The 25,284-nt window shown below is 40.5% G+C and overlaps 1 protein-coding gene across 2 annotated transcripts in view; it reads right to left on the bottom strand.

Annotated features, from left to right (window-relative positions):
* The window catches only part of SPATA17 (spermatogenesis associated 17), a 79,801-nt gene that overhangs the window by 47,928 nt on the left and 6,589 nt on the right, over positions 1-25,284 (bottom strand). For both annotated transcript variants that reach the window (XM_035111349.3, XM_088666683.1), the window contains exons 5-6: positions 21,201-21,304; positions 3,840-3,963 (exon numbers count right to left, since the gene is read on the bottom strand). In XM_035111349.3, the coding sequence (XP_034967240.1) occupies positions 3,840-3,963; positions 21,201-21,304 (228 nt within the window). The remainder of the gene's footprint in view (positions 1-3,839; positions 3,964-21,200; positions 21,305-25,284) is intronic.

Consider the following 25,284-nt stretch of genomic DNA (forward strand, 5'->3'; position numbering starts at 1 on the left):
ACCAAGTTATCTCAAGGAGTGCCCCTCTCTGTATTGTTGGTCCTATGATTTAAGAATCCTGCAGAGATCAGGCTTTCTCAATGATGGCACCCCAACTGTGGAAATATCCTTCCCCCATGACGTGGCTGGCGCTGACATTTACTGTTTTTAGTGCCAGCTGGGAATCTCTCTCTTTCACCAAGACTTTGGCGTGTGATGCATGTAGGCATCCTGAGAGACCTGGATTGTCTGAAATGGGACAGATGACGTGAGCTGCCTATTGTCATGCTAGTGTTAATGGGGAATTTAAAATCTGACTTTATGGTGTATTTATGGTATATTTTTTATTATTGTGATCCACCCTGGAATTGTTTGGTGATGAGGGGTAGGAAATGAATTTTACAAACAAAATAAATAAATCATCTGGAAAAGAGTAATGGCGGCAGGGCTGTGTCTTCTGGCCAGGAGGGCCCCCCAAAAGCAAGAGTGTTTCTTCCCTGGAGGACATTGCCTGAAAACTCCACTTCAACATACTCTGATCATGACACAAAACCAAGATTTTGAGCATTAATGTATTATGTTTTAAATGGATCTAATCCATGCAATAGACTTCTTTTCATTATCTTATATCTGGCTAGGATGAAAGTATTTTTTTCTACATTCTATTTGGCTATTATTAATAACCAACTGCACACAATATGGACAGCTAAAGCCAGATCAGGGACCACTACTCACCATTTTCTCTCAAACCCTCCAGAGAATTTATCTGAAGGAAATATGCTATAGCACAAGATTTACAGCTATCTTCAAAATTGGTAAGATTTTGCTTCATACCATAAAACTGTACCACCAAGTTGCATTTCAAGGACAATGTCATCATTATTTTTATTGAGTTGTTTAAAAAGCGGAAAACAGTGTGGGCACATCATCTTTGTCTGCAGATCCTGAAAAGCCACAGCAGCCAACACTGCTACAACAGACTACTTAGCTCTTTTTGAATCAATAATATAAGCCTGAGGCATTACATGCCGAGCCAAAATAGAAATAAACACATGCAAATTAATAATACTGCAAATATCATCGCTTTACAAACCAAAACACCAGAGACAGCAAGTCAAGCTGCAACAGAAGCCGTTTACCATGGTATACTAACTTTTAAAAAAATATTAATTTTATAATTCCCCTACTGATTTTAATGCTACAATTTGTTGTTTTAGCCAAATTACTGATGAATGCAAGCTTTGTCATAGTTAAAGACTAAATTGAAAATTCAAGACTATGAATTCAAGACTTCATGGGGAAATTTAGGCAAGTCGCTTTTAAGAGGAGGAAGAGGGTGTTAGTAGCTATTTTGGTGCAATAATATGAGAGGCAGAAAATAGGTATATTTATAGTTCTTGTCACTTGAAGAGTAAAAATCGTCCAAAACACAGGAACAATATATGTAACAGTTTGGTTGGCTTTCAATGTTTCAGCAGGTTCTTCTTTTTCTTGCTGAAGTTGAGCGACAAATTCACATTTTAAAAATACATACCCAAGGAGACACACATTGCTTATGTTCATATTTTAAGCCGCTCTGGGAAGGGTTACAATGTCGGATTGTTATTATAAAAATTAACGGTTGTCAGTTGTAGTGGGTCTTACAAATATTAAATGATAATAAAAGTTTCCTGCTCTGCTCTTATTGATTTGTCTTACAAATATAAAGGATATTCAGTCTAAAAAACTAAAACGATGTCATTCGGTCTTTGTAAAAGCTTTGTGCTGGCATTACAAACCTGAGAAAGAATAATACGAGAAAAAGCAGGGACCGTTTTTTAAAAAATAAAATAAGGATTCCATTGCTTTCTCTGAAAAACAAACTCAAAATTCCCCCTTTGAAATCTCAGTCTCTACAGAAATGTTATGAATATGAAAATTGGATAGATCTTAACACTATCTCAGTGTATTTCTAACCGTAGTACACAGTTGGATCTCTTGCACAAGGCAACCAGTAGGTGGAGCAGATAACATAATTTATGACTTGAAAACATTGGCATAGATTCTATGGCAAGTTTCTTCATAATTATAGGGATGATGAAGAAAGAATTTTCTTCAAACAAAGGAAGGCTTAGATGTGTTAGGTGTTACTTGACTAGTTATTGAAACCACCAATAAACGAAGAACGTTGATTAAAAGCTCAATATTTCATAAGGATAAAATTTTAGAGCTTGTCATTTATTTCTCCAGGCATTGTCTTCTAGCAACCTCAGTTTTAATCAAAATACAATTCCAATTCTATTTTTAACTTCTTTGTATGCTAAGTTTATACCAGCATTAGACACCCTGAGAAGGTAATATATAAGGATGCAACAAATCTGTATATTTTAATGTGTGTGTATAATTTGCATATTTGCATTAACCTGCTGCATATGGGATCACAGGGAATGTAAGATACACTGCAATTCTGCAATGACATTGGCGCATTTTGGGGCTGGGTCCTGAAGTGCTAGTTCTTAAATTTTTAAGTAATATTACAATAAGTGCATTACACTTCAGAGACGAGTGTGATTTTCACATGTTGCTACATATTGCACCATTTGATTAGCATGTTTGTAGATTGTCCTGAAATTATGAGGATGAGAAATCTTAAATTTCCAAATTAACCATAAATACCCCATGCACTGTCTTCATTGAGACAGGGTTTGTACACTATTTGAAATATTTGGAGGTACCGTATTTATATATCTAAATTAAAGTTTTGAAACAATGAAAAGTCCTTTCCCAGGGAGATTTTTTCTTTCAAGGAGCAGATGAATAATTCATCTTTAATAATATTGATTTACTAATTAGTCCTTTCTTCTGTTTCTTCACAAACAAACTTTGATTTCACCAAATTTACAATTAAAATAACTAATTTCCACTAATCAGTTCACTTTCCCATAATTAATTGCCATGCAGCTTAGGTAAACAAACTCCAACATTGCTTATTCATGATTGATGTGACACAAAAGAAGGGAGCTAAAATTTCTATGGCAAAATCTTATGGTGTTGTCTTTGATCCCTGATTGGAAGAATGACACTTGTTAAGCAAAAAGTGAGCATGACTAAATAAAAAGTCTAATAATCAATAACAAATACCTATTTAAGACTGAAACAATTGTGCTTGCATTTCCAGTATGGATGTTCATATAAATAAGCACTTATCGCAGGCAGGAAAAGACTTATTTGCACTGATGAACTTAAGCAGGGATTAAAAAGGGGAACATCTGTCATACCAAATAGCTCTTCAGAATTCCAGCAAATCTTCTAAGAAGAGTAAATAGATTTGTTGGAATATATTCAAGAGTACTGTCTACAAGAAAGTAATCAAGGTAAATTTGCTGACCCAAGAAGATCAGTCTGGAAAGTTTTTTAACAGACAATCCATTCTTAACCACCTATTTTGAAACATAGTGGAGCAATGTAATTCTGATCAGAGCATTAGCTCAATTAAAACAGAAAAAAAATATGAAACCCCTCCTCAGCTTAATAACTGGTTAGACCTTGACAAGTGAAACAACCACAACAATAAGCCAGTCAAAATGAGTTTTTAAAGTGAGGTTATGCCCTTTGTGTTGTGTTATCACAATGGCAGATCAAACTGCTGACTTGGACTCTTTCTGCCAGCCGCGCTGATGCCGCCTCTATGAAGCTGCTGTCGTGTCACGCAGCAGTCATGGTACCTGCTCTCGCCTATAGAAATGCACTAAATTGAACTCGAAGTAGTGTCTTTGTGATATCTTTTCAACAAGTCATGTCCCATTCAGCCTGCTAGTTTATCTCTGTCAAGCTAGGGGCCTCGGTGGTTTGCATGAGCTGTCAGGGACAGGTACACCAACCTGCACAGTGCTAAGGAGGTAATGCATCTTTTGGGCGAGGTAATCCTTTTTCCTTTTTTCTCTTTCGAGGGCTTTTTTCCGTTCCTCTTTTTCCTTCATCTCTGCAAACTCTTCCAGTTCTCTCCTGCATGAAAACATTTACATGATTACTGGGCCAATATAAAAAAGGCATCAGTGCTTTTAAAAGTCTTTCCCAGCCCATCTTCCCTAGTGATGATATGCTGCCATCGTCCACTGTTTACTGAAATTGACAACATCAAGATTGGCTACATTCAGCAATGCCTGGCTAGTACTGTTAGAACAAAGGAATTCAAGAGATATTCAGCCAATGCGCTACGATTCTTAACCATTCTGGGAGATCCAGCTTCATGTAAACAAGAGTTTGAAGATTCATAGGTAAATTATTATGTATCCTTGTATCTATTATATTTTTAGAACAAAATCAGCTTACAAATTGTTTAGAAATGACTGGTTTTTAGTTTTAATAACAATAACAAATAAAATAATTATTTGTACCCCAGCCACTCTGGAAGGCTTCCAACAGAATATATACCCAAGATACATCAGACATCAAAAGCTTCCCAATACACAGCTGTGAAACTAAAGCTTCTCTAAACACAGCATATTTTAATTTTGGGTCAGGAGTTAAAGATAAAGGAATAAACTGCTCCATATAGTATCAGAGCATGAAGGAAACAGGTAGTGCTGGGTATGTGAGTTAGATGCTTCATGAAAATTTGTAACCTCCCTAGAATGCATACTTATGGTTGACTGTGTAGTGCCATGCTTAGTTAGACCAATGGTCTTTCGAAGTTCAACATTCTGCTTACTAACAGAGCTCAGTAAGTATGGGGAGGTTGTAAATAAGGAGCTATCCTGTGTCTGTTTTTGCTATTGAATAAGTATTTGTCTCCCTTTCTGAGTCAGAAGGTTCCAGGTATAAAGAGATTGACAGAGAAGGTCCTATAGAGATTGCGCATTATTGCATATTTATTGGGAGAGGGGTCATGCATGAGTGGTAGATCTCAGGTAACAGAACAGGAAACTCCTCCCCAATGGACCAGGGACCAGGAGTGTACTAGCAAATTCAGAAATGCAGGGTCCTTGCATATTAATCACAGCTATGCCCCCTCACAATCAGACCTCCACACAGCCATGTCCCTTTCCAAGTTTATACAACTTTGTAAGATTATCCAGTAATAATAATTAGGGACACATTGCAACAATGAGTGCAGTACTCTATGTGTTGCCTTTCAGCTAGATCAGGCATGTCCAACAGGTAGATCGTGATCTACCGGTAGATCACTGGATGTCTGCGGTAGATCTCTGGTAGATCATTGGCTCTGCTCAAAGAAGCTGAACAACTGTGGCTCCCCTAAAAAAAAAAGCTCAACATTTTACCTCCTCCCTGAAAAAACTCAACATCTTTGACCCGAACCCCCCCAAAATGGGCCTTCCTCCTTCCTAAAAAAAGCTCAACATCTTTGACCTGAACCCCCAAAAGGGGGTAGATCACTGCCAGTTTTTAACTCTGTGAGTAGATCGCAGTCTCTTGGGAGTTGGCCACCCCTGAGCTAGATCTACTATTTTCTGTGCACGTACATGGGTATATGATTTGGAGTGCTCCAATATATTATTATGGAGTGACTTGAGCTGTGTTTTTCCTAAGTTCTATTGTCCATAGCAGAACTTCAACATTAGTTTCTTGAAACTGAAGCAGCTTGTGTTTTTATATGGAATATACAGAATTCATTGTGTTGTTCTTGCACATCTGACTCCAGAGTGACACAGAAGTCAATCCCCAATGGTTGACTCACCTCCTTCAACTCTGATTGGCTCAAATCAGCAGAAAGGGTGAAAATACTTTTTGGCTAAAATCTTTCCTTTTATGCTGACTGGTCAATTCCAGGATGCTGGAGGCAAGGACACTGGGGGACCCTGCTGCAGAAATAGTAATGTGTATTTGACCTCCACACAATCCCAGACCATTACCCTTCTGCCTTGGACTTCTGCTTCTAGTCTGAGTAGATAGCGTTGGGTTACCCGAATATATGGTCTGATTCAGTATTAAGACACAGAAGATTTTCAAAGTAATTAGTGAAGAGAACTCTTGCAGGAATTTTCTACCCTGTGAAATTGTTTCTATGATTTTTTATAAAAAATTACTAATCCTATTGCCAATTATTGAACCCTTAAAACATTTCATAGATAAAATGTGATTGCATAATATATTTATAACAACGCATTACAGTATCACCCTTGCTAACATACACCAAGAGTAGAAGTTAGCTTGATTAACATTTGTTGTTATTGGTATTAAGAAACACTAATTCAAATTAACCTTGTGTGTGAAAGACATAAATTTTGTTCAGCGATGTATGTAGATTTAATAAATGTTAATTAGGTAAGTACTGACCTTTTTCTGGGCATCTTATGTAAAATACAGCACTGAAAATAATTCAGTTCCTGTAGGGTAAATATTTATAATACTTCAACATATTCCGTATCAATTAAATATGAGGGAGTACAATCCACAGCACAGTAAAGTTAATAGCAAAACTCCCATTGATTTTAATGGCACTGGTATGGATGCATGTAATTAAATATTACAATTAATTCAAAGAGCCCCATGTATATACAAAGGGCACATGCAGGGCACTTTTGCATGCACTCAAGGGGTACACCGATTGCCTACCTATACAGTCATACCTCGGTTTAAGTACACTTTGGTTTGAGTACTTTCAGTTTAAGTACTCCGCGGACCCGTCTGGAACGGATTAATCCACTTTCCATTACTTTCAATGGGAAAGTTTGCTTCAGGTTAAGTACACTTCAGGTTAAGTACAGACTTCTGGAACCAATTTCACTCATACTTCGGGTTAAGTATGCTTCAGGTTGAGTACTCTGCGGACCCGTCTGGAATGGATTAATCCACTTTCCATTACTTTCAATGGGAAAGTTCGCTTCAGGTTAAGTACAGCCTTCCAGAACCAATTGTGTACTTAAACCGAGGTACCACTGTAAATGGAAAGCCTCAATACATATGAGAAAATCCCCAATACATATGTGAAGACCATGCACGTGTTATCAAGGAGGAGCTGGTTGGACTTAGACACACCCAGGCAAAGTCCTGACCCAGGATGTTGGTCTTTATCAGGCTGATGGCAAGGCCGAATCTCATACAGGTTTGGGCAAAGTCTCTTTTGCCAAAGGATGTCATAGCTGTGTTGTAGGTAGTTCCACCTTACTTTGATGCTGTCTCTGGGGCAGTTCAGTAGAGCTTCTTTGACAGAATTGGAGAAGGATCTTGCTCATCACTAGAGAGTGATCCGTGTCACAGTTGGCACTGTGGTAGCTCCATGTGATATGATCAGAGTTCAGTGCCAATCACCTGGTGACAATCAAGTGCAGCCGGTGCTGGTGCCCCTACTCTGGATATCTCCATGACACTTGCTGTTTTGCCTTGGTAGAGAAGAACATGTTCACGGTTCAGAGGCTGTGATATGAACACAGTTCTAGCAGCTGTTGTCCATTCTTGTTCATGCTGCCAGTACTACAGTGGCCTATGAAGTTGCCCCACGTGTGATGATCACCCCCAACTCTAGCATTGAAATCTCCCAGCAAGAATAGGTGTTCACAGGCTGGGACCCTCCCGACAGCCTGGTCTAGTGGGTGTGTAGACATTCAAGATGTTAACTGGACTGGAGGTGGTGGAAAGGTGAGGGAAAGCAAGCGTTCTGAGCCCTTGGTCAGCGGTCCTATTGCAGACAGAAGAGGGTTACACACTGTGAAGCCTACACCGTGAATATTCTTCTGGATGCCCTCCTTGCCAGAAAAATGTGTGGTTCTTCTCTTGAAGGCTGTCATTTGAAGCAAGTTTGGTCTCCTGTAGAACGGCAAGGTCAATGCTGACCATTTTCAGCCCATGGTCAATGATGGCACACAAGACACCATTCAACCGCCTTAGAGACTCCACTCCGGATTTGTTTAGGGTCCTTAGCCCTTTCTTCTCCCAAAGATGTCCATGTGGTGTGGAACTACTTTTATCAGCAGAGTTACCTTTTGACCCCTTATCCAAAATTGGAGTTTCATCTAATTTGCTATGGGCCCTCAAGCTTCCCAGCTAGGGCATGAACTGAAAACTAGGTTTCTTCAGGCTTCCTACACCTAGTATTCACCTCCAGAGTTATAAGTTCTTGCAAGTTCTCTCTTTTACACCATCAGTTACTTACTACAGTACTGTGCTCTTGGCACAGTGGGAGCCTCCTGAAATAAGCCTCTTTAAGGCTTTGCTTTGAAAAATAATCAGAGCTAAACCTGTGTGAAGTGTAGGGACTGTGGATTCCATTGTATTACAGAGCTATTCAGAAAACTATGGTGATCATGCAACAATCAGTTGACTCTGTCCACCCCAAAACCAGAGCATTTTCACTCGATTACAATTATAGATATTTTCAGTTTCTTGCTATTTATAAATATGTAGATATGGAATGTTTTGATGTTGTTTGTAATGCTATTGCATTTTCTTACAATGGATGTATTTCCCCCCCCCCTTTTTTTGATGACGTGACCCATGCTGAGATTGCTTGTTGATGAATGGCAGGATACAAAACAAATAAATAATATTCTCAATAATAGGACAAAACCTTTTAAATATGCAATCTGGCAATATTTTGTAACAGAAAATTCTGTTACAAAAATCTATATGCTATGCCATTTTTTTACTTTTCCATCAAAATATTAATTCATAGCATATGGTGTAAAATATTAAGTAAATCACACATGTTTTTCTTTCAAATGTACAAGGCAAAAGTAGAACAAAACAGAAATAAATTAAAGATAGGAGAAGATGTATTATTCTGTTTCAATCCCTGGAATGTTTTCTTTTTTCTTTTTGTTGCCTTTTACTGTTAAAGGCTTCTAATACAATATTTCATACAAGGTTACTTATGAAACATACTGACGTTTAAAAATCACCATGCTATGCTTTTGCAGCAGTGTAATTTTTTTTCCAACATAAGATTAAATTGCAAAATAAATGAATTACTTAGAGTGGCATGGCCCCCATTTTGCCACACTTCTCTTGAAAATTGCTTATTAATATGAAAAAAGAAGTTGGAAAATAGCCTGTTTTACTTTATGCATAGTGTTTGGAGGCCTCCAAGCCCGGAGACCTGGACTTGCTGTACATTTTAGATTGTATTGGCAAGCGGGTACACTGACCTTTCTGACCTGCATCTCAAGGCTATTATTAATCGCTAAGTAACCTGGTAAAGCCAAACAAATTTGTTTCCATTGAAAGGATCTCTATCTGTGTCTGAGAATTTGTGCCGTACCAAACCAACCTCATTAACTGTGTCCACTTTTGACAAAGAACTAGGACTTGGAGAGACTGGTGACCTTTCTTTGTCCTCAAGGAACAGATCTCAGAGCAGAGAAAGGTGAGTAAATAAGCATTTTTACAATAGCATTAATAAAAATAAATAAACATACATTCTTGGGTTTTTAAAAGCAATTACACCTGTCAACGCTGGTACATATATTTCCTATTTAGTAATTACTCTTTTCTTCGTAGCAGATTTGTCTGGTCAGGCTCAGTGTCTATGAACTGCAGAGAATAAAATGCCTATGAATGAATATTTACAAGTTCTTCATTCCCATCCAACTTCTTGTCAACAATGGTAAAAGCTCGCATTGTCCAAAAACGAGTAAGTGCTGGACAACACAGAAGAAAAGCATTTATTTACAAATATATATTCAATTTAATTATAATGATACCCGGTAGCTAAAATAATTTTGTTTCATCAACGAAAGTTGACTATTAGTATCTTGAATGGATGATTCACTATTCACTATAGTAATTTGGTAAAATTAAATGACATTTGTCAAAAAATGAAGAACTTGGCAGCAAATAATTTTATTATGAACTATCACTGCAGCATAAAGGCTATATTAGTAACAAGTATTTCCTTTCTTCTTTACTCTCCAATGCTAGTCCGATAACCGCCCTGGGAGTAATACCGTGTTTCCCCTTTTTTAATACGTAGTCAGAAAGTAAGCCATGGGAGGGTTTTTCTAGAAGTAAGATAAGTAAGACGTACCCCGAAAGTAAGCCACCATTGTTCCTGTCACCTCCTCAGCCCCTCCTGTGTGCTCAGGGAGCCAGCGAACCAGCGACAGGCGTGGGGGGAAAACGCGCCTCTCAGCTGATTTCTCCACCGCCTGCTGAGCGCACAGGGAGAGGGGGGGGGAAGCCTCTTCCTGCCCCTCTGGAGCAGGCCTGTCTTTCCTATTGGGGCTACTGGTGCTTTCCTTTTCGACCCTGGGAGGCAGCGAATACATCTAATGGTCAGGGCGCTTTGGGGCACCCATCTCTCCCCGTCTGCACCTTTTCTCCTCCTTCTGGGCCAGCACGCGCCCTCTTTTGCTCGCTCCCTGCCTCTCCCGTGACAATAGGCAGCGGCGGCGGCAGCCACAGCCGGCTGCAAGGCAGAGAAGCTAAGCCCAGCGGAGCCAAGGTGCTGTTGAGCGGCTGCGGGCTCCCTTTGGCTGGCCTTCCTTGTGTGCGCCTGGCCGCGATGCGCCTCCCTCCTCCTCCTCCGGCAACGGCAGCGGCGGCTCCCGCTCAGGTATGCACCCCTCCAGCCAGCAGCCGGCCAGGCGGCTCCCACAAGGGCTGCAGCGGTGGCTGGTGGTGCAGCAGCGGGGAAGGCCACCTAGCCAAGCGGCCTCCACCCGCCTCCCTTTTTCCACCTCCACCACCTCCTCCGCCAGCCAGCCAGCCTCGTCGCCGCTTTTGGGCGCCTGCCTCCGTCCTCCTCCCGCTGCTGCTGCCCAGCTGGGCTCCAGCTGTCGCTGTCGCTGCCCAGCCGCCTCCGCGGCCCCCAGGGGCTAGCAGCAGCAACAGCAGTGGGAGGACGAGGATGACACTGCTGGGTCCCACTGCCTTGAACCGAGTGGCGCTGCTGCGCGCTTTGTTGGGGCTGCAGCAATCGCTGGTTCCAGGCGCCTGCCTCCTATTGCAGCGGCCAGCGTTGCTGCTGCTGGCTCGGTACTCTCCTTCCGCGTGGAAGGATTGCTTTTTAAAAAAAAACCAAGATTGCTTAATAAAAAATAGATTGCTTAATAAAAAAACCAAGACACCCCCCAAAAATAAGCCATAGGCTTATTTTCTTGAGTAAAATAAATATAAGACGGTGTCTTAAAATGTGGGAAACACGGTATGATGGTATTCAACTATATTTTACTCAGACTAGACCCACTGCAATTAATGGAGCTAGCTTAGTCATATTCAATCATTTCAATAGGTCTACTCTAAGTAAAACTTAGTGGAATACCACTCACAGAAGAGCAGATATAATTATTTTTTACGCGAACAAGCAGCCTACATTTTTAGAGCTCATTTTCTTCACAATATATATCAATGCTAAACTGGCAACAGAGAAAAAGCTAAGATGGTATATTTTGTTGAACTTGTAAGGTATCTTAAATGATATTTAATGGAAACACTATAATTTATGAATATAAATGCATTATACATATAAACACATGGTGTGGTTGTTGGACCCTAGTTCAACACTAGGTGGCTAATGATCTAGAACAATGAATAGGTGGGAAGAGAGAGGGATCTCTCCCTTCTGCAAGAGTTCTAAGCTCTCTAGAACACACCCATAGAAGGAAAAACAGGGTTTGAGTTGGGATGAGTGCAGGAATGTGATGAATGAGAACATTTTTAAGGACAATAGTTTCTTCCTCAAGTGGGTTCACATAGAGTCCTATGTACGTATGGGTAAGCAGTGATTTAAAGAGGCATATACCCCGTTTCTCCAAAAATAAGACGTAGCCATAAAATAAGACGTAGCAGGATTTTTAAGCATTCAAGGAATATAAGCCATACCCCGAAAATAAGACATAGTGATGGGCACAGCAGCAATGCTGGCCACGGCAGGAGGAGGAGGAGGGAAAAAAATAAGACATCCCCTGAAAATAAGGCATAGTGTGGGTTTTTTGAGGAAAAATAAATTATAAGCCGGTGTCTTATTTTCGTAGAAACACAGGGAGGAGTCTAAGACTGACTAGGGAGCCTCAGAACAAGGAACTATTTTAAGACAGAATTATATGTTATGCCCCACTATAACAGTGCTGCTAGAGTGGTACCAATTCCCAAGCAGAAGGCACCCCCAACTGCCTGCAGATTCTTAAGGGAAGTCCAATGATATCAGAAAATAAATGTATGTTCCCAGGTAGCAAGACTTCATAGGAATTAAGCTTCATCCTAAACCAGGGAAAGCAAATCAGAGGGCACTGAATATTCTAATTCAGTGCATCTAGTATTGTGCTATGTGCCAAAAGGCAACACAATCATTATATATGTTTCTGCAGTGGGTCTCTCATGGGCAGACAAAGTGAGGGAAGGCAAAAAGGGAGACAGTCTCTACCAAAGGTTAGGCCCTGGAGAAAGATACTGAAGGAACGAAAAGCAAATGCACATTTCCCTCTACTTTTCCTGAAAACTTTTAAATTAAATTGTTAAAAAAATACAAAATAATTAATAAGAACCCCAAACCACTTAAAAATAAAAATATATAGCTATTAACATGCCCTGCATAACAGGAACAATCAAGGGAACCCTTTGAAAGAGAAACAACTACAAAGAAAATTAAGCATAATGCTGATGAAATCATACAACATTAGCCCCATTGAGCAAGGAGAAGTCCTTGTGTGGGCTTCCATTAGTGGGCCCCTTTAACTGAATCTGTCCCCTAAACTTCAGTACAGTGGTACCTCTGGTTACGAACGCTTCTGGTTACAAACGCTTCAGGTTACGAGCTCTGCTAACCCGGAAGGAGCTGCTCCTGGTTGTGAACTTTGCTCCGGGATGTGAATGGAAATCACGTGGGAGGCCCCATTAGCAAAAGCGCGCCTCAGGATAAGAACGGTTTCAGCTTAAGAACGGACCTCCAAAATGAATTAAGTTCATAACCAGAGGTGCCAGTGTATCACCCTCTTGAAATCACAATGCAGCAAACATCAGTTGAATCTGAAGGGGAATCAGGGCCCCGTAATGTGACCATTCAGATTAAGGCTGTTACTTTATTTTTTTTTGTCAACTCAAATAAATGAATATTCCTTTATCCTATGAGTTATAATTCATAATTGCTAAATTAATTGATTAAATTATGCAAATCTACATATGAATAAAAATTGGTTAGAAGGACGTGGCATAATTTTTGGTTTTAGATGGCACCATCTTAGAAAAGCCCTTCAGCATGAGGATGAACTAGGAATTCCTCTTCTAAGAGGTTGCCTGTCATGTAATCCTATATAAACTTGGCTTGGCTCCTCTTATTTTCCTACCCTATGCATAGGATATTAGTGACGTTACAAAGGAAAATGAATATGTGAACCTGTGCCTGACATTTTGCCCCCAAATGCCCTACAAAATGGTAACAGTTGGCAAAAGCGAGAACGAAGGTCTGCTAAAGCTTCGGGAAAGTTGGAGAGAAAGGAATAGAATATTTTTATGGTAAAATGCCACAATAATTTAAATCCTTTCGCTAGTTAAATGCATTCATATTTTAGAAGTAATGCACTTAGGAACACTTGTCGTCATGATTCAACTAAGATTATATGCAACAAATGTCTGAGGCTGTGAATTTTTCACTTTTGTTTAGGTATTAAAAATAAAACTCATTCGTGTGCCAAGGTAACTTATTGTTATTCTGAGTTTTCATTTATGCAGTGTGCAGTGGTGTTGGTTCCAGCTATGAGATGCAAATTTGGTTGACAGTGCTCCTTCTGTTTCTATAAATGTTAAAAATACATATATAATGTTTTCCTAGCACTTTAGGAAATGTCTTTAAGTGATGATTACAGCAGTATTCAGACTGTAATGGTGATGCACTCAACACTGAGATCTTGCAGATTTATACTGACACACTTTCATTGAACTTCATCAAAATATTGCATTTTGTTTTGCATTTTAATAAGAAGTTTGTGATCTTGTGACTGGATAACTATGAATATGTAGCATTAAGGAAAGCAAAGGGCATTTCAGACAAATCAAAATAGTGTATAATTTGTATAGGAAAGGGTAGAGTAAAACAGTCCAGATAGGCATATTCACAGTAAAACATTAATAAAAACAAAACAAAACTGTGGTTTACTCTGATGGGGTCATTATATCAGGAGGGATACAGTACCAAACTAGACTGTTGATCTCATGACCACATTTCCAACTCTCTGTTCCAGGAATAGGCAAACTCCAGCCCTCCAGATGTTTGGGACTACAATTCCCATCATCCCTGACCCGTGGTCCTGTTAGCTAGGGATGATGGGAATTGTAGTCCCAAACATATGGAGGGCCGGAGTTTGCCTATGCCTGCTCTATTCTTTAGATCTACAAGAAAGGTAAAAAACGATAGAGGTTTACATATTTCATGCCAAGATAATCTATTGCTGGTCTTTATGATTTGGGATCTAAGTCATTGCTCCTTCCTTTCCTATAAAATTATTGCTGCGTTCAAATGAAGTATCGTAGCTTGTTTTGCTCCAAGCTGTAGGCAAATGCAAACTTTGTTCTGGGCTTAGCAATCCTGGTTTCACCAAAATGAATCACAATTCCCAACGCAGCCATGATATTAAGCCAAGCATTGCACTTTGTTTTCCCCAAGTAGTGGTAGGGGAGGAGTGAAATGGACACAACACACTCTTGCATGGTAAACTATGGTTTATTATTACCATGATGTCTCCTCATGGCCAGTGAAATGTAAAATTTGTTTCTGGCTATCAGTTGGTTATTTGATTGTGCCAATAATCTTCAATAGAAGTTTTTATACAACACATGTAGTAAGCATTTATTTATGTAAAAGTATTTTTAAAAAGATACAGCTACACTTACAGATACAGCTCTCTGAGCCTCAAAGTCGATAAAAGAGTTTTCAACATGAATTGGCACTACATCAATTTCGAGGGATCACAGTCAGTAGTACATGAGCAATGATTCCTCTGATTACTGCCTTCCTGCCCCAATATTTACTTTCACTAGCAGAGTTATGCTAAGTAGAGAAGAGATGAGACACAGGAGTCTAGGAAAAACCACCGAGAAGTTGTATGTGCATTTAAGAAGGGAGTGGGGTTACACTTAAATGAGGCTTCAGGAGTTTTACTGCAGAAACATACAGTAGTTTTCTCCTTACTCACTCTGAGAACCTCCCAAAATGTAACAAGGAGAGCGTGTATAAGCTTTGTGAGAAATAACACTATGGTAGGGTTGCCATGTTTCAAAATATGGGCCAAATTGTTGAGCTTGTTTGGCAAAATTGCCAGAAGGACCACACACACAAAAAGTGAGCTTTTTTTTTTTTTAAAAAAAGGGAAATTGCCAAAAACAACACTACCAACATAGGTTGCCATACGTCCTGATTTTTCTGGACATTTTAGCAATTTCCGCCAGACACCGCTTCCAACTGCAGTATTCCAGCTATGTCTTGGAATTTTCGGATGTATGGCAACGCTACACTATGGCCACATTATTTTTAAGTCAGACATGGAGAACCCTTGGCCCTAGGGATGTTGCTGAACTACAACTCCCATCAGCCCCCATAAGAAGTTAGAATTACTTAACCCAATGTGCATAACTTTACACTTGCACTGAATCACATTTAATGCCCATTCACCCAGTTTAAAGAGCTAGCTCCTTGCAAACTGTTCCTGTTCTAACACTTTTCCTTCTTCACTTAATGCCCTTTCCTCTTTAGAAGAATCCAGTGAAGTCTCATAGTCCAGACCTTATTAAAAAAACTAAAACCAAGCCAGAAAAAAAAAAACAGATAACATACCCTGGGGACAAACAGAAAACCCTCTATGTGCGGGTACAACTAGCTACAGAACTGAAGGGGTGGGGCAGATGTTTTGGACTAGAACTCCCAACATCCCTGATTATTGACCATGCTGTCTGGGGCTGTTGGCAATTGTAGATCACAACATCAAGAGGGCACCACATTGGCTACCCCTGTTAACCATATTAGTCAATTAGTCATGAGTAAATTCTGTTTGCCTCTAGAAAGAGTAATTATGACACAATGGTTAAAAAGCAAGATAACGTACTGTTTTAATGGCCCACTACATTCCCCCACCTAAAATCCCACCTAATATTTCATGAGTATGAAAGAAGAGGTACAAGTCTATTAACATGAACAGAGCAAACACTCTTCTCCTCTGGTGTTTTTCTCCCATATAATTTTACTTCCAATCTTGGTGCCTGGCTCTTTTACCCTGAACTGCAGATATACCCTGTCAGATGCCTACAACTACATAGAGCAGGAGTGATATAATTTAATGAATTACAACCCGAGAATTGTGTTTTCAAAAATCTAATTTATTAATATATAATCTTTAGGTAATCATATTTACCCTCCTAATTTATGGAATATTTATAATGCTATATGTGTCCTTGAAATAGGGACAGTATACTATGAAAAAGTGGCCCAGCTACCGGAGTTCATAAATTTTGTTCAGCTTTGGATGAGTTCAAAGAATTGCCATGTAAGAAAAGCCTTACAGAGGGAATTTATCTGATTATGGCAGTAATAATTACCCAGCTGTTTATTGCAGATAGAGAAATAATTCATGTAGGCAATAGGCCGTGGTGGCAATGACACTCCACATTTAGTAAATATGCAAACTGTTCACTTCTAATTAACCAAGCTAGAGGATGCCCTTATTAAATGTATAAACTAAAAGTGCCTTCCTGACAAGTGATGAATTGTTACATTGCACAAACTCTTGCCACAGAATTATTGGAGTGAACTTGGGGCTTAACTTCATTAAGAGATCTTGTGGGATAGTTAAATGAGGATGGACAGCATAACAAGACCAGCCTGACAGCCAATGATATGTTAGAGCTTAATGAAATTGCACCTTTTCCTTCTTTTCTACTTACTTTACAGTTAAGATCCCACTTTAGATAAAATAGGAGACGGTGAAATCTGTTGCAGTTGAGACTATATAAAAGTGTGTGATACACACTGAGGCTCAGGTTTTAACAGCAGAATCAATCTACAGAAGATACTAAAGTCCATAAGTAACCTTAATAAAGGTAGTTCAGCAGCCAAAATGTCCCATAATTACTTTATCACTGCTCTGGAACTGCTTTAAGTTTCATCCCGGCTCTACGGTGAATTGTTCAATTAAAAAAGTGGTAGGATGAAATTAGTTGCCAAGTTTTTGAAGAAACAGATTCAAATTTGGCTAACACTTTAATTTTTGCCTGGAAGGTAATGGGCAGCCATATCAGTGTAATATGCTGCCATTTACCAAATCCTGTTAAGAGGCATGGCACCTTCTTCTCCCCAAAGGAAATCTCCAAACAGTGCTCAAAAGAAGTCACAGAGAGTTTGCACAATTAACTAATGTTCATATTAAGAAAGACTAATTACGGTATCACATCTTGATCAGATACAGAGAATCCCCATATGTACTTTGGACTTGATAACTGTCAAGGCAAAGCGAGATTCTGCTAGCGGCAGACCTTGGTGTCTCAGTGGTGCCCTGTTTGACACCAAAATCTGGTGTGTGCCTCCCCCGAACCTCTCGCCTTCTGTTGGATATCATAGTTGCGGTGCCTCAGAAGCTCTGTGTCCAGTGCAACTGCACCGGTCATGTTCTCCTAGATCCGCCTTTGATCCTATTCAACAAATTGATTCCCTAGTATACATGGGAATTCACCCATCCCTATCAATCAATCAATCTCTCTCTCTCACACACACACAGTTTCAAATTACTTGCTTTCAACAGGACATTTTCTGTTCAAACTCCTCTTGCTCCATTAAAACTGCCTAGTCCTAAGAGCCAGCAGGTTTCCTTTGGGTAGTCTAGTGAACTACTCATACTGTTTGTGCTCAGTTTCCAGAGCTCTCTTGAGGAACAGAATAGGGTGTCAAGACTTTTTGTCTCCATGGGACAGGTCCTTATTAGGATCTGCATCAAGGGGCCAAATCTGGCAGGTGGGCGGGACCCCCCCACCTACAATCACATATCATTATGCCATATGAAGGGAAAAACAGGCTTTTGCAAAACTTTCTTGAGAGTCACCCTGAATTTACTTACTGATAAAGATAGGATATAAATGATCAAAATAAAACAAAGACATCTACAAGGGCATTGGGCAATATTTGTTTACAATGCTGTGATATGCTGGTCAGACCTACTGAAACACTCAGTTTTGTACCCAAGCTGGACAAGCCAACTGTCCTTACTGGAGGCTTTATTAAACATTTGGCAAAATACTAAATTTGAGTAGATAGGTTCCTGTTTGGATTTGAAATGACCATTTAACCCAGGCTCTTGGGTTTAAAAATGGGCTATTTTATACCAATTATAGCTCTACAACATCTCCTAAATTTGAGACAGGACAGTGATCTGTCTCTGTCCAAACTACTTCCTTTAGGATCAGAAAAGCGAAGAACAACATATTTATTCATAGGCAAACACAGGTTCCCAACACCATCTCTGCCAGATTCCTATAAACGCTGGGGCTGTGTTTGTAGCACAGAAACAGCTGATGGGAGTAAGATGCTTGCCCTCCCCTTTTCCATTGATTCTCCCCTGCAGATGTACCCCCCCAGCTCTTTATCCCCCAGTTGTGCTTATTTGAATCTCAGAGCTTGGCTGAGAAATGTAGAGTTAAAATGGCCAGTGTGGATTTGGAAGGAAGAATGGCTTAGGTGCCCTATCCTGCCTAACTCTTTCTTGTTTTAGTGTTACAAGGCAAACACGGGGATCCCACATTTGTCTCATAACTTGCGGTTCAAGCCAAAGGGTCGCCAGTTAAACCTATTTCAAATGAAGCTTAAAGCCATAAGCAATAGCAAAGGGCTTGTGGATAACAGTTCTAATGAATTCAATCTATTCCTGAAATTAGCTCATTTTCTCAGTTGATTGCATCCCACCTTTAATGCTGCAAAACATTAAGTAACAGATAAAGTCAATGTATATCTGAAGCTAAAATTAGAAGAGAAACTCGGTGTATTGTAAGTTTCCCCATTAACAGCATTATGATTTTTATTAATGCTGCCAATCTGTATCTCTGAGGCTAGTTTTTAATTTCATGATATCATTTTCTTGTTCATAACCTGGGGCAGTTTTTGCATATGGGGCTATAGGTTATAAGTGGACACATCTAGAAAATGCATACTCAGTCTTTAAATTAATCAAACCAATTTATCTTTGTAAGAGGCAGGCTGTGAAAACGTAATCTTACATATGTGTTATATAAACATAATGACAAAAGGGGCTATCCAGACACATATGGTGGTATTCAGCTAAGCTTTACTCCATGTAGATTCACTAAAATTAATAAGCACAACTAGGGTAGATTTATTAATTTCAATGGGCTGCCTCTGAGTAAAGCTTAGCTGAATACCACTCTCGGTACTGGTGGTACTGCTTGGTGGGGTGTTATTGTTTTGTTTTATGTTATGTATTTTGTTTTTATACTGTAAACCACCCTGTAATCTTCAAATGAAGGCTAATATAAAAATTGAATTAAAAAAAATTCTGCTGCATTTTAACTACAGTATTTGTGTTTACTGTACAAGAATAACTAAAACGTGCACAAATACCTTTTTTTCTTTTGTAAATTTACAAGATCTAAGGATTGATGCATCTTGATTGAAGCTATAATTATTTCTCCCACAGAGAGGATATTTCCAGTAGACTAAAATGATTATGATTTCCCTTTCCGAGTTGCTAAAAATGAAATAATCTGCCAAATAGGGCTGAAGCGATGGGAGAAGACCCATGATGGCAAAAATCACATCAAGTGAAATTGTCGTTTGTGAGCAATTCTCAGGCTAGGGAACCTGCGGCCTTGCGGATGTTTTTGGATACCAACTCCCATCAGCCCCATTTAGAATGCCCAATGGTCAGGGATGATGGAAGCTGTTGTGGTTGGCATCAGTCTGTCTCGAGAGAGTGTGCCTCTGGGAGTGAAGTCAAGCCACTGAGTTAGCAGGGCTGAAGTGTCCTCCCTGGGGCACAAGCCTGGGAGAAGTTGTATTCCAGCAACATCTGGAGGATCCCAGGTTCCCCGCACCTATTTTAAAGGAATAGAGACACTCTCTTGGTGTCTTGAGCTACAGACCTTAAGGAAGCAGTGAGGCCCAAGGGACAGAATTTTCAGTGCACCACTGAGTGATGGAGGTGAGTCTAACTGAGGGCTGGATTACTCTTTAACACTCTCAGTGCACATGGTGGACAAGTGGTGGCAATATTCTCTTCTTAACCAGCTCCAGCTCCTTGACCCCTGAGAGCCATATCTGGTGCAGGCACTGGAAAACTACCATGGCCTTGCAGCATGTGCCTTGTCTCAGCACCTATCCACCAGAATTAGGGCCCACATACATGTTGGCAATTGCGGACTTAAGCCTCTAGCACTACTTCATTATTCTACAGACTTGTTAATATAGAAAGTCCAGAGTATTTTTTCTCCTGAGCATGGGCGTACCCAGGATCAAAACTAGGGGGGGGCAAGGGGAGGGGCCAAGGCACGGAAGGGGAGGGGCCACAAAGTGGGCGGGAACGGCGAACTCACGCTCCGCCGGGCTGTGCCCCTCCCTAGAAGCAGGGCTGGTGGACGGAGGCAGAGCCCAGCCCAGCGGAGCGCGAGTTCAGCGTTCCCGCCCGCCACGCCGCGCTCTCTGGTTCCCCGTCGCGCTTGGCCTTGCCAGAGGGCGCGACGGGGAGCTGGAGGGAGGGCGCAGCGCGGCGGGCGGGAACGGCGAACTCGCGCTCCGCCGGGCTGTGCCCCTCCCTAGAAGCAGGGCTGGTGGGCGGAGGCGGAGCCCAGCCCAGCGGAGCGCGAGTTCAGCGTTCCCGCCCACCGCGCCGCGCTCCCTGGTTCCCCGCCGCGCTTGGCCTTGCCTGAGGGCGCGCCGGGGAGCTGGAGGGAGGGTGCGGCGCGGCGCGGCGGGAATGGCGAACTCGCACTCCGCCTGGCTGTGCTCCGCCTCTGCCCACCAGCCCTGCTTCTAGAGTAGGGCAGCTGCCCTAACTTGCCCCGTGGTGGGTACGCCCTTGCTCCTGAGCAATGGAAAGAGATAAATTCTGTGTTGTATGTATTTCAGCTTTGGGCTCACTCCAGTGGATTCAGTAGAATCATAGCCGCATGCATACTGGTATAAACGAGATCATAATTTGCACCACATGCTTAAGTAAGAGAAAGAAGAAGACTACTTTATATATTGGATAATGGAGGCAATTCTTCCCATGAAGAAATAATTTAATTAGCACTATAAACTATTTAGAAATATATTAAAAAAAGAAATTTAAAGTTTCACTACTCAGTATTTTTATCTTTACCTGACCAGCTCATTATTCAAAGCAATAGCTTCCAGGTACTTCTTCAGTGCATAATAATTATGGATATATTTTCGCACGTAATAGCCTCGCCATCTTTTCTGAATCTAGTGGAGAAAAAGCACATATATTTGCTTCAATACTTTTTTTTGCAAGAGAGATCACGTCAATTTATATTAAAAATCTAGTCTATTTTATGAGAGATGATATTGCTTTAACACCATGCATGCATGTATACATACATAATTACAGGTATGAGGAAAAAGTAATATATTTAAATAATACTTATTGATCAAGGAAAGCTAAAGTGAACATGAGCTTACAATGGTTGTGTAGGATATTTTGCATTGTCCAACGAATTTTGAGGCCCTTTAGAATGAAATCCATTCACCTGCTTTTCAAAGCAGTACCAAAAGAAATAAGTATCATATTCAAGTCAAAGCAGTTAGCCACATTCAAGTTAATTACAGAGTATCATGTAAATTAACATCTAGCTTCTCTACATTTCAAATTTCACTAAAGCTATTATCTTAAGAATTGGTCTGTATTTTATCACATAGAAGACTATCTGTCTCTGTCTGTTTGGAACTTTAAAGGCTCTTTCCCTACAACTAAGGATTGCTAGGTGGAGATGCCTGGCCACAAAACACATGATTCTTAACGCCGAGGGAAGTGATTGCTGAGCCATATTCACAAGGAAGGAGGTGCTGCTGGCTTTTACTTTCCTGCATTATCTCCCAGAGGGTTAAACTTTCCTGCCAGGTGGGATGGGGCAGTACAGGAAAGATAATTTGTGGCGATTTCAAAAGGAAGCTCTGAAGGATCAAACAAAAGATCCATTTCGTCCAGCATACTGTTTCCACAATGGCCAGCCAAAGAGAAGCCCACAAGCAAAACATGAGGGCAACAGACATCTTCCACTCAGTTGCGCACCATCAGATATTCAGAGGCATGCTGACTCCAATACTGGAGGTAGTACACAGCCATCATGACTACTAGCCACTGATGGTGTATCATCCATAAATCTGTCTAGACTCTTTTATGGCCTGAGGTCTTGTGAAGAGTTCCAGAGCCTATGTAGGGCCTTCCCAGACCCCAGTAAGCAAGGCAGAGGGCTTAAAAGCACTTTTCTGGAGTGGGAAACACTTTGTGGAAAGAGCTTTTAAGCCCTCCACCCTTCTTTTCAGCTCTGGGTTGGCCGTGTGCGGGCTCTGGGGGCTCCCATGAGATCTCACACAACCCTGCAAAATCTTGCAATAGCCTCCAAAGCCTGGTAAGAAACTGTATCCTGCCCGCTTTCTGTTTATTTATTTTTCGGCAATCCACCTGAAGTAAAATCAGTGTATTGTGACTGGCACTCTTAAACATAAACATAAACTGTGTAGAGGAGGGGTGAAAAACTTTGCAGAGCACAGCAGTGGGTTTTATGTATCAAAGTGAACTCTGAAGCATTCTAGGAGGTTCTAAAAGTATCCCAGAAGGCTGACTCCAAACTGGGTGGTAGGCCAAGAAAATAGTTGACATTCGGAGTAGTCATGTATGGTGTCAGATGAGACTTAAAACACACATACAGTGATGGTTCTGAATTGCCTTTAACTATGCAAAAAACAAGCAGATAGCTCTTTATTACACAGCAGTAAAAAAATGAAATATTATCAGGTGATGTTATGCTTTATGTGCCAATCATACTCCGGCTGGACTCCTGCTGTGCTTCACTGGTCCTCCTTTTCAGTCAAAGTCTTGAACAGGACATAGAGCAGGCCTGAACAAATAGTGATCCACAAAGCTGGATGCAGCCCTGTGTTGTGTCATGAGAAGTGCTTGACAAACCCTCTGTTCTGGCAGTCCCAGGCAGGCAGTAAACGCGGGAGGTTAACTGAATATCTTATGGAATGCTATACAAGACTCACAAACCACATTTAGCTTTATGGGTCAACTGTTGTTGAAATCTAAAGTGGACAGCATGCATCTTTTGAGACGCCTGTGTATGCAACACCCTACACATTTTCAATCCTTACATCTCATTGGATGTTTTCCAGTACTAGTACTATCCCAAATGGCACACACATTGTCATTAATAGCTTTTCCAGTACAGTCATAGTTTTATATACTCTACATTCCCTATCATCTATTGTCTCAGCTGAAGAGTCCTAGCCATTTTAGTCTCTCCATATGCCAGAGCTTTTTTCTGGTGTTTCCCAACATAGTGCAGGACACACAACTACCTACCTGACTTTTCTGAATTGGTTAGAAAATTTAATACTTCTACTACCGTATCTTACAATTCCAAGGTGAATATTTACACACTCCTACAAAAGGCAAGTGTGTATGCCCTTCAAAGTAATTAGCAAGTTTCAATGGTGATTGGTACCAAACAATTATTGTCATTGATCAGTACCAAACAGATAATTTTAAACAAAGTCATTGTGTGCTCAGCAGATTACAGCTTGTTAACGGGCAAGTTCTAAATGACCTCTTAAGCTAGTCAAATCAATGATGCATATTCCTCATTAAGTAACATCAAAATGTAAGTGGTCTTATAAATAATGTTTATTTTAAGCACTAAAACAAATGGCAAAACCTTGATATATCAAAAGCCATCTGCTCACACAAAGATTGTTCCTTTAAAAAACATGGATTACTTTTGTTGTTGAAAATTCACAGCAACCCTTAAATCTTCCAAATGAAAAGGATGAATATATAACAACCCACTATACTGAAAGTAAATCTGATTCATGGAAATTATGCATTATAAGAATTGCTTTCTTTGTGCTTTTTCTTATTCTAAAGGTGAGAGGTTGACAGTAGTGGGTTAGATATAATTAAGGAACAGCTTTAAAGAATGTACAGTGACACAAAAGACATTACACCAACCAGGTGTTTTGCCTTTCTGCCCGAATCTAATTTTTAAAACTGTTTTTCAAAACGGAAGATATGCTGCACTGGTACAATGAAGCCATATTAGGCTATGCAAGGCTTTTATTTTTATTTTTTACTTACACACACACACAGCATTTTCTCTCTCCCTTTTCACCTGAAGGCATCAGCCTATGGGCAAGATTCAGCAATTTAGCAGCATGGCATCAGGCAAAGGAAAACACTGATAGGCTGGATACAGCGTGCAACTTTTTATTTCCTGTTTTTACACCAGCAGATTAAGTTTCAGGTATTATGCTCCAGTTTTATGCCAATATTTATGCCAATGATTTTACAGGGTTTATGGTGATATAAACACAAGCATCGTGACAATTATGGTGGCCCTGCTCTGCTGAACACCTCCAAGCACAATCTCACCTAAACTAAAGGAACATTGCTAAATGCATTAAAATTGGGAGGATTAAGGGTTGGATCAAGAAAGATACGCTGTTATGAAAACGGAAGAGTGCCTCCCATTTGTAGAAGTGAGTCTAATGCAGAAGAGGCTTCCTTTCAGCAAACCGGCCACATCAGGAAGGAGGGAAGGCAATTGCCACAGATCTCCTCTCCCTTCTGCAACCTCCAGTGCCATCTCCCATTCTGCTCCAGAGGGTCTCTTAACTCCCTGAAACATATTTTGACCACGGGGGTATGGGGAATCGTAAAAAATGCCTAGCCTGTTCTGCTGGTGAGAGCATCCAGTTTGCAGAGTTCCACTCCATGCAACTTTAGATCCAATCCTATGGATTTCAGAGTTTGGAATGTTGAGAACTAGGTATCCCCCACCCCCTTAGCTTGACACTAGACTTCCTACAAAGTCTCTATACCATCACTGATCAAGATTACCCAGAACATCATCTCAAGGTAATCCAGATATGTAGTTTCTAAGAGATGGGCAGAATAAGAAGTCATCCTCTGATTTTCATCCTTAGTACTCTGCACAAGTAAGCTGAGGCTGACAGAAGGTGTGCATGTGAAATACAGGAAGAATGACTGCAAAAGAGGGACTGGGTGCATGTGTGTAATTCCATGTGGTCAGGGCCAGTGTGGTTATGGCGTCATACCAGAGTGATATGGGTTCAAATCCAGTCATGACTCTGAACCAGTCATTCTCACTTAATGTAACCTACCTCATAGGACTGTTGTGAAGATAAAGGGGGAATGAAAAGAA

The sequence above is a fragment of the Zootoca vivipara genome, chromosome 3 (genome assembly GCF_965207765.1).
Source record: "Zootoca vivipara chromosome 3, rZooViv2.hap1.1, whole genome shotgun sequence".
Lineage (NCBI taxonomy): Eukaryota > Metazoa > Chordata > Lepidosauria > Squamata > Lacertidae > Zootoca > Zootoca vivipara.